The sequence below is a fragment of the Lutra lutra genome, chromosome 7 (assembly GCF_902655055.1).
Source record: "Lutra lutra chromosome 7, mLutLut1.2, whole genome shotgun sequence".
Lineage (NCBI taxonomy): Eukaryota > Metazoa > Chordata > Mammalia > Carnivora > Mustelidae > Lutra > Lutra lutra.
In genome coordinates this window covers 142,896,925-142,907,396 of record NC_062284.1, presented here as the reverse complement: position 1 = coordinate 142,907,396, position 10,472 = coordinate 142,896,925, and the positions used below count along the sequence as shown (strand labels likewise).

General features: G+C 56.0%; 1 protein-coding gene across 4 annotated transcripts in view; it reads right to left on the bottom strand.

Annotated features, from left to right (window-relative positions):
• Positions 1-2,003: 2,003 nt before the first annotated feature.
• WDR25 (WD repeat domain 25) overlaps positions 2,004-10,472 on the bottom strand; it is a 141,596-nt gene continuing 133,127 nt past the window's right edge. For all 4 annotated transcript variants that reach the window (XM_047738982.1, XM_047738980.1, XM_047738983.1 and 1 more), the window contains 3 exons: positions 5,451-5,621; positions 2,962-3,102; positions 2,004-2,465 (listed from right to left, as the gene is read on the bottom strand). In XM_047738982.1, coding sequence (XP_047594938.1) covers positions 2,244-2,465; positions 2,962-3,102; positions 5,451-5,621 — 534 coding nt within the window. In that variant the 3' untranslated portion in view covers positions 2,004-2,243. The remainder of the gene's footprint in view (positions 2,466-2,961; positions 3,103-5,450; positions 5,622-10,472) is intronic.

Genomic DNA, 10,472 nt, shown 5'->3' with positions numbered 1-10,472 from the left:
CTGCGTATCTCACCCCAAAGCCTGTGTCCTGCCAATGGGCCACATGTGCCGTTATTCATTTACACCTACTGCGTGCCCAGGGCCAGGCGTACAGCAGGGAACAGGCACCCAGAGTCCTGGGAAGCTTACACTCCACTACACACACCTGTGTGTCAGGGACAGGGAAAACCTCAGGCAGAGCTGAGCACTCTGGGTAAAAAGACCGAGAACCATAGGAGCGTGTTAGGCACAGAGGTCAGGGGAGACTCCCTGAAGGCCCACTGTCTACACATCCCATGAGACAGGCAGGGAGCCAGGGGGCACTGGGAGAAATCATGACCCAGCAAAAGGGACAGCAGGAGCAAAGGCCCTGAGGCATCACACCATGGGAGCACCATGGAGGGAGCTACTAGCCTATAAGGGATACCTTATATCCCTTGGTGATATGGGAAGGCTCCATTTCACAGATAAAGTGACCTGAGTCCAGGCTTCTAAGATCACTGAGCTTCCCACACAGAGCAGGGGAACTCATTGGGGGCGGGGGGGGTGAGAAAGTGTGTGGGTGGGAGGCCCAGCAGGGCAGCCACACGAGGGTGAGGAAGGGAGTGTCCATCACTTGCGCCACGTTCTGAATGGACGTTCGCTTGGCCTCTGCTCCCCCTGCCACCCTGCCAGGGCCAGGGCCTCAAGGGCGGCTCCACTTCTGTAGGGACCAGGGCCTCAGAGCATGGGACATGATTCTCTTTCTTTTCACCAAATCGGCCATTCTTGAGCCTTAGAAAAGAAAGTGCTCTCAACTGAGCTCCACCAACTTCCAGCCTGGCAGCATACAGAGTCACTGGGCCCCTGCATCCCGCATGAGCCTGGGGGTTCACTTCTCTCAGCAGCCTGAAGAGCAAGTGCCCCCCACCAAGTTCAGGCACAGCAAGTGCTGCATCCACTCAACACCCACTGCCTGCCAGTCTCCCCACTGACTGTGGGGCAGAGGTGGGGGCAGGGATGAAGGCTAGAAAAGGGGTTGGCCCTTAGGACAAGCCTGACCTCAGGGCCTTTGCACTGCCCTTCCCTCTTCCCAGGACGCCTGACTCATGGGCCCCTGAGCAAGTTAGACATACTGCAATAAACATATTTATGCACCAACCCTCTGCAAGCTCCAGATGCCTTTCCCCACCTGTCCGGTTCCCTTCCTAGGACTGGAACCCTTGGTGTAGTGACACCTACTACAGACTTGACCTCCTTGGAGCCGTACAGCAAGCCTGCAGGAAGAGGGTCCTGCTACCACCTTACAGATGGGGAGAATGAGGCTCAGAGAGGAGACGACTCACAAGGTCTCAGCTGTGCTGACTGCAGAGCTGGCCTGGAACCCAGGTTCTGCAGAGGCAAAGCTGGGCACCCCGTGGCTCCCAGTCCCATGGCTCCCCTGCCCATGGGCCTCCTGGTCAGGTCCTCTGCGCTCCCTCACTGACTCCCCTGCCAGGGATGCCTCCTCACCCGCTCACAGTCTCCCTCCAGCAGGAAGCGTTCTGAAGCCACGGGGACACCCCTGGCCCCCTGCAGTTCCTCACCTACAGTGGATCCTCAGGCTCTCAGGTGGCCCTGATTATGGCCCTGGTGAGACCTGGTGCTAAGGCTCACCTGCCCGCCCAGGCCCCGGGGGCCAGGTCTCCCTGCCGGCCTAGCTCCACAGGGCTCCCCAGCAGCCTTCTGCACGTGCTTCTTCGCTGGGACGGTGCGCACATCCTACAGGGAGTGGGACTCCCCGAGCCATGCCTGGTGAGGAGAGAGAGGCAGCCTGGGCCCCGTGACACTGGTGGGGACTGCCGTGCTCCCATACGGAGCTCCTAAGGGCAGCTCTAAGACCTAGAGCCCCCACTGGGCCCCCATGGCCCCAGGAGTCAGGTCCCTCGTCAGGATCAGCAGAGGGGGTGCCCCATCTCAAGCTCCCACTGGTCTATCCTGGAGCCCCAGAGGGCCTGAGAGGGCGCAGGCGCAAGGGGGCAGCCAACACGCATCTGTCGCTGAGATAACCTAAGAAAGAGCGGACACCCACGTTTATTAAACAGCCACCTGCCAGCCACTTCCGCTAATGCGGGCCTTGCAACCCTGAGGCAAGCACGTCCCTGTTCCCATTTTACAGATGTGGAAACTGAGGCTCGGAAGGTTTGACCGGAGGCAACCTCAACACCTCCTCACCCCCACCCACCCCGAGGAAGAATGGAAGCCCGGGGCCTGGCCGGCATCCAGAAGGCTCTGTACTAGGAGGCTCAATGCCAGATCTTAACGTCGCCCTCCCAGGAGCAGGTGGCGAGGATGGAGGGCAGCACAGGGTGGAAGGTGGCGCCCACACAAGCCTCGGTGTGCCCTGGCAGCGTGCGCGCCCGGCTGGCGGTGCGAAAGCTGTACAGCAGGACTCGGCCATCGGCGCTGCCCGTCACCAGCAGGTCACCGTCCGGGGAGCACTCGCAGCCCACCGAGTAGCCTTCTACCTGCAGAGGGCAACACAGAGGGTGAGCGGGCCGCACCGCAGCGGCCCCTGCAGGCAGCCCGGGCCCAGCACGGAGGCTGCTGCGCGAACCGGTTGAGGGCAACGCAGCTGGAACGGCTTCGGCAAAGCTGCGCGTCTGGTCTCACCGGCAGCCCCTGAGTCCCCGGCCCTTCTGCCCCAGTGAAGCAGGCCTCAGTGGGACAAGGGGACAGATGCAGAGAGAGCCCCCACCCCTTTTCTGTCCTCCCTCCCCCACCCCCATGGCCTGTCCTGTGAGCCACTAAGTCAGGGAAAACTGGGCAGCTGGGGCCTGGACTAGGGCCGGGGGTGGCCCAGGGCGTTTGGTGAACACCAGGCCATACGGCATGTGTCCCCTGGGAAACAGAAAACAGAAACTACCCAGAAAGAGGGTCTGTGCACTCTGGGACCCCAGGTCCACCGCAGGAGGCTCTGGGGCCATGGGTCTGCTTTCGAGCTGGGGGATAGGAACTCAGTACCTTGTGCCCTTCGTAGCGCCGCCTCCTGCTCATCCGGTAGGGCCACACAGCAGAAAAGAGAGCCAGGTAGTTGCCATTGGTCTGCGCCAGGAACACAGGCTCACGGGGGTGCAAGGCGAGGCTGGGACAGGTGTACCTCTCCTGAGAAACAGTGAGGCCACAGAGAGGGTGGAAAAGGCTCCCACTGGCCCCCAGCTCCAACAAACACGCCACCAGCTCTCTACTCCTGGATCCTCAGGTCCAGCCCCCACACCTGGGCTTCAGGGTCTGTACGCATTTCCTAGGGCTGTTGTGACAAAATGCCACAAATTTGCTGGCTGAAAACTACTAAAATTTACTCTTAGAGTCTTAGAAGTCAGAGGTCTCACTGGGCTAAAAGCAAAAGTATCAGCAGAGCCACGTTCCTTCTGGAGGTTTGGAGGGTAATCTGTTTTCTTGCCCTTCCTAATATCCCTTGGTTCATGGCCCTAATGGGGGACTGAAAAATGGCCCCCCAAACTACATCTATTCCCTGATTCCTGGGCCCTGTAAATGTCACCTTATATGGCAAAAAATGCGGATGAGGTGTCTTTGCAGATGTAATTAAGTTAAGCTTCTTGAGGTGGGGATGTTATCCCCAATATTGCCCTAAATGCAATCACATGTGTCCTTAGAGAAGGAAGCCAGCAGATCAGACACTCAGAGAAGGTGACACAGAGACAGAGCAGAGGGTCTGAAGAAGCGGGGGCAGATACTCCCCCAGAGGCTCCAGACCAAATCTTGACTTGAACCCAGTAAGACTTAGTGGCCATCCGGCCTCCAAAACTGAGAGTGAAATTGTTAGTTTAAGCCACCAGCTCTGAAGTACTTTGCTACAGAGTGACAGGAAACAAGTCCACACACCCCCTCCCGCCTCCACGGGGAGCCCTCAGGGTAACCCCCGTCTAGCCCAGGCTCCCTGCGGCCCCCACACATGGTAACTAGGAGGTGAACGGCCAGGCGAGAAGACAAAGGCACAAACCAAGTGTTCAAAGCACAAGGCAAGGAACCGGCACTGACAGGCTAGGTCACATGGAAACACCCCTACAAGCTCCCTTCTCGATGCACCTGTTCTTCCTTTATTCTAAGTGTCACCCTGAAGCCACATGGTCTAAGAGAGCCCAAACTCGAGGAGCCACGTGGGGAGCAGGTGGAATACAGCTGTGGACTCCTGTGTCCGTCGGGGGCACAGCGGCCATGGCCACCTGATAACAAGCTCCCCTGCACACTGCCACCGAGCAGAGCACCTGCTCAGCCGCCCAGGAAAGGAGGATGTGTGATTTTTAAGAGGGCCAACGGCTGGGGCATTCAGCACTTCCCCCTCCATGACCTGCCCTGGTTTCTGCACAGGCTGTTGAACGCAGAATGCCAGGTGGCCAGACGGGCCCATGCAGCCCCCTCCCAGGGCCTGTCCTTCCCAGCGGGTTACACTAGCTCCCTGCAGTAAAGGTCTAGAGGCTGGTTTGCTCAGGGTCATGTAGAAGCTTCAGAGAAAAGGAAAAGCAGGGAAGGGGAGCAGGTATATATGTACACCTAGTATATATTTTTAAATTCGGCAGAGGGATTAGCCATGGCTTAATTAAAATCTTATAAGATGATGATGATGGACATGGTGGCAGTGGTGGTGGTAATGATGGAAGTGGAGGTGATGATGATGGCGGTGGTGATGATGGTGGTGGCGGCAGTGGTGGTGGTGGTGATGGTGGCGGCAGTGGTGGTGGTGGTGGTGGTGATGGTGGTGGCAGTGGCGGTGGCGGTGGCGATGGTGATGGTGGTGGTGGCCATGGTGGCGGTGGTGGTGGTGGTGAAGATGCTGGATTTGATGGTGGTGACAGTGGTGACGGTGGTGACAGGTGACACACTGATGGAGAGCCCCCTGTGCCCGGCATGTGCTAGATCCTTTATAAGCATCATCTCCTTCAATTCTCAGAACCCCTCTATGAGGTAAATAGCCTTCCCATCCTCAATTTCCTAAGAGGAAAATGAGAATCAAAGAGGCTACATGACGGGCTTGTAAGTGGTAAATCCAGGACTCTAAGAGGTGGTCTAACCTTGGGTCCCTGCTTGAACTTCCAAGTCACAGCTCCTGCCAAACACACTGAGCAAGGGCGGGACAGAAACCTGGGGCTGGCGGGGGCGGCAGAGGGAAAGCAGGAGTGTCTTGGGTTGTGTGGCTATCTTCTACTTATCTGGATGAATGGCCCCCCACACCTGCGGCGTGGCAAGGCTGGACGGAGGAGGACTAGGACAGTCATGGAGGTGCTGTGATCTGGAGCCTCTGGAAAGCGTTCCAGGCAGGCCTGGATCAGCGCTTGTCTCCCTGCCCCAAGAGACTTAAGGCACCTGAACGGTCTCTAAAGATCCTGCCAGCTGAACCATCCTCACAGGAAGTAACCTGGGATCCCAGCAGCTTAGGGCTACATCCTGCAGCAGAAGCAAACAGAAAAGCAATGCCAAACAGGGTTTCTCACGTGGAAAATCTGGTTGGAGATTTTGGCAGAGCTCCGGAAATCCCAGGCAATAATGGTGCGGTCAGCAGAGTCCCGGCTCGAAGCATCTGTGCTGCTCAGGAACTCAGAGCCTTCCTGGAGGAAGAGGATGTCCAAGGTCTGCTGGATGGTCGCCTTGTAGCTTCTCACGACCTGCGAGAGTGGGCACCTGTCAAGCTGCTGGGCCCCGGGAGCACAGGGCAGGAACCCGCGGGGAGGGCCACCAAGGGCCCAGACAGCAGGGGGATCCAGTGAAGGCAGTGCTGGGCTGCTAGGAGATACAGCCTTGCCTTATGGCCCTTCCCCACAGACAGTTCTCCCTGTCACGTGCCCACCCCACACCTACTGACACATGGCCACCATCCATTGGCCACCCAGGGAGGTGTGATGATCTTTCCAATCACACCAGTCACCTAGAGAGAGCAGCTGGAGACTGAGGAAAGTGAGCTCTGGGAAGGACCCATTGCCCAAGGGCACCTAAAGGGCATCAGGCCGTATTTAGTGAGAGGCCCTTGCTTCTAAAGATGTCACATAATTCACACCTCACAAAATTCCAGCCTCTTCTCTCTGGAACAGTAACTGTACTACAGAAAGCCAGGGTCCTTGGAGACCATAAAGCCAGAACCACAGTACACAGAGTAGCTTTAAAGACACTTTTACTTCTTAGCATCACGGCCAATATTTCATGGCTTCCTGTCTTGTAAACCAATGTGATTAACTGTCAAGCACCTCTGTTTTCTCCAGAGCATTTTACCACATTGACCTTCCACTCTAAACCAACTGGTTTGGGTTGGGGGCGGTCCCAGTACGGACAAGTAGCTCCACTTAACAAGCGCACAGACAGCACACTCCAGACTTCGGCATCCAGCAAGAGGCCAGGACAAGGTGGCCTCTGGCCTTCCTGCAGGTCCTGTATGGCCTGTTTACCAGCTCCCAGGGCGCCACCATGTGGCCACAGCATAAACACAGTTCTCTGGTCCCTCGCCTGGGGCTCGGAAAGTCTTGACAATTTTTTTTTTAACTGGAGTTCACAACCTTTAAAATTTTGCAGATACTATTTCCTATCATCCTCTTTTAAATGTGTGTAAGTCAAACTCACATTACATGCAGCACTCTATAAAGTCAGTTTAGGAGTTTTGAGACCCATTATCCAGATGAGGAACACTGAGGCTCAGAGACGTTGGGATATGTTCGAAGTCCCACCACCAGGGCGGTGGGCTTCTCCCCATCCCTGCTGCTTCCCTGGGGTCCACAACCCATTCTCCTACTGGCCACTCCCTACCTCGATAAATATGGGGACAATTTCCCTGGGGAGGGTAAGGACAAATGACTGCTCTTTTCTGAGCCTCTTCAAAAGTAACCCCTAGCTAAGCTGATTTCAGGAGATTTTGGAGCCTGAAGAGCAGTCCCGAGGCAGAAAAGAGAGGGCAACCCTCCAGGCCTCTGAACACAGGGCAGAGAGCCGACCTGTGGCTGCTCCCCCGCCCTGAGCCTCACAGAGTGTGGACCGGGACGGGAGGCGGGGGCCGGGCGGGGAGACGTCTCCCCAGCCCCAGCCAGAGGGGCCCAGCAGGGGTGTGGCTAGCCGAATGCTCCGCCTGCCCAGTCTGAGGCTGGGGCCTGGGGCGGGCGTGCTGCAGGCCTTCACAGTCTCCAATACCAGCTCCAGTGAGTTCACACAACAGTCCAACTCACAAAAGTGCCTTCCAAGGCAGTGTTTGGACTCTGCTTCGGTGGGAGGGGAGAGAAGAAGAGGGAGCAACGCCCCATAATCATGGCTCTGGGCGATCTCTTTGTCAGCTCCTCCCGTCCCAGCATCATTCCAGTCACCACTCACTTCAGCCACCCCAGGCCTCCACTTGCCTGGGCCTCATCGTCTTTCTTCCCCTTTTCCCAAAGCCCTCTCCATCACCGCCGCTCAGGTGAGGAGCAGGAAACCCAGAGACGGTCGGGTTAGCAAATACCAAGAGAAGAGTACGTCTGGCCCGACTGGCGTCCCTGGCTGTGGCCTGCACACTGGGCAGCTTGTCCTCCCCAGTGGTGGGGGAGGCACAGAGGAGCCCCCAGAGCTACAGCATCTCACAGATAATGGCCCCTAGTGGGTGCGCACACATGCCAAGCAGTGCCTATCTCCCCGCAGGGACCATGAGCTCCGTGGGCAGGTTCCGGCCCACATGCTGCAGCCCTCTCTCTGGCCGCAGCACCTTGATCCCCACAGGGGCTCGGGAAACACCTTTCCTGACCCTGGAAAGGACAGAGGAAGAAGAGGGCTCTCCTTGCCATTTCCAAGTGCCCAGTAAGTGGCAGCCACTGGGCAGGCATGCCACATAAATTAGCTCATGACAGCCCAGAGGTAGCTTTTCCCAGAGGGTGGCATGAGGGCCCAGAGAGAAGCAAGGTGCCAGGGGCCCTCGGCCTGTCCTTGATGGGACTCCCCGCAAGCCCCCAACACACCTGCTTCCAAAGACAAACTTTCCAGGAGAATGAAAACCATTGTTCTGTACGTTCCTGAGAACGGATGGGAACGGCCCAGTTCATTAGGGCACCATAAAACGGAGCAGCCGGGAAACCAGCCGTGTTCTGGGCCGGCTCCGCCAATAACGCTGCTGTAAGTGGAAGGCTGACCTTTGACGTGATCGCCGCTAACGTGATTTACTCGTCTTCGCAACTGCTCCTGCCCCGGGAAAGAGCAGAGGAGCCATTTGTGTGTCTAGCTGGTGGGTTTTATGGCAACCTTAATTACACCGACAGCTGGTATGTCCCATCCCAGGTGCATGGGACGGCGCAACGCAGCCTAACTAGCTGGATCCAGAAGGGAGCCCTCCTTGGACTCTTCTGGCAGCTGGCGGCCTCTGTCAGGTAAGCAGATACTTGGCTGAAGGCTCTGGCTTTGGGGAAAGTGGGAGACGTAATCCACACCACGACATACTCAGGTATGAAAATCACTCAACATCCCTGAAATATGACACCTGCTTGGCCCAGCAGACGAACCTGGGAAACTCTGGGCGGACTCTTGATTCATCCAAAGCACAGGCTGCCCTTCCTTGCGTCCCTGTCCCTTCCAAAGTGCATGGGTTTGAGGCGCAGGCTGGGCTCCAGTCCTGGCCCAGCTGCTGATTTTCTGGATGCCTCGGAGAGTCCCCTCCCTCCGCAGACCTGGCTTTCTGGTCATCACCACAAAGGGCCTGGACTGGCAAAGCAAACCTCAGCCTCTGGGAGCTGCTGGGCCCCATAAAGGAGGAGGGCTGGGGTGCCCTAGCTCCCGGACCCCAACCCACCACTTCACTGCACCCAAGCCTGAGGAAAAGCAAGGGGACACAGTGCTCTGGCTCCCATGGGACACCGTGCTCCCTCAGTCACCTGCCTGCCCCACAGGACCATGAGTTCCTGGGGACCGGCACCTGTCCCATTTCCGGGTCACCCCTGGGCAGCACTGGGTCTGCACAGCACAGGCATTACGAAGCTGTGTTGAACGGACGGCTGAAGGATAAGGGAATGAGTGGGTGCACAAACGGATGAGCGAACAAAAGGAAAGCGTGAAAAGCAGGGACTTTAAGGTCACTAGCTCCCAGCGACATCCTGGAACTTGGGGCTGAGCCAACACTTGGGGAGCTGCCACCACTGGCTCCGTTAGACATCTGGGGAGAGGAAATTCATTCTCAGGGTCCTCCTGTGGTCCTGGACACGGAGACAAAGGAAACCTGGCTTTCAAGGAACTCTGAGACCACAGCAGGTGTGGGAGGCAGAAGCAGACCGTCTCACTCAGTGTCACATCACCGCTTGCCCTGGAGAGGCTGGTGGAGGCCTCCCTCCCCGGGAGAGGGCCCAAGCTCTCGGGCAGACACCCTGGAGCCCTGCTGCTGAACTTCACCATCCTGGGCAAAGCACACCTGTCTGCCTCAGCCTCCGCACCTGTAAGGCGGGGAGAGTAATGGGGCCGACAGCAAACAAAGCCAATGTGCCTGGCCCAGTGCTGACCCGAAGCAGATGTCCAGAAACCCTCTCTTCTGGAGCCAGCTGGAGCCAGAGTGCCCAGCTCGGATCTATAGGTCCTTGGGCAAGGTTCTCCCCCCCAGAGTTCAAGCTCTTCTCCCTGAAAATAATCACTGAGGTCTCTTCAAATGCTAAGATGTCAGGAACTACGCATAAACTAGGGCTGGAGAAATGAGCAAAGGGCCCCTTTCTATAGGTTAAGTTCACACAAGCGGCCAAACCCAGAGCACAGAGGACACCAAAAAGGGCTCTGTTAATAAATTTTGAAAGGATCAGAAATTTATGTTAAAAAAAAATAGAAAAGAGGATCTGAATGAGTTTTTCTACAACCTGAAGCTGGGGGAACCATTCTTAGCCACGACTCTGAGGCCAGAAGCAATGAGAAGAAAAATGGGTTAACCTGGCTACATGAAAATAATACTAATAATTTTAAAAACTATTGCATAGCACCAAAAAAAAGAAAATAAAAATGACAAATGGGAGAAATATTTGCAACTTACGGTAGAGGTAAAAGTTACCATCCCTACTACACAGTTTCTCAAAACAGATGATAAAGACCCAGCAGCTCTACAAAAAAGTGCTAGAAAAGTGAACAGAGAGTTCACATAAAAGGAAATGTAACTGGTCCTTTGATTTGCTCATAACAAGAGAAATGCAAATTTAAATTACACAGAGGTAGCATTTCTTACCTATCAAATTAGCAAAATCCCAGTTTGACAACACACTCCATTAGGTGGCTGTGGGGCATTAGCTAACTGGACACGCTGTTGACAGAAACACAAAATGATACAATCCCTGTGGAGAGTACTGGGGCAACATCGAGGGAAAACATACGCCTCGTTTCTCAGCAATCTGCAGGACCCAGCAAAGCAACCTGTAGGAACGATCCCAAAGGTCCACTGGCAAAACCCCCAAAAGATGTAAGTACACCACCAATGAAAGCAGCAATACTTACAAAAATAAAAAGCTGGAAATAACCCAAACGTATATCTAGAAGGGACCAGTTGAATA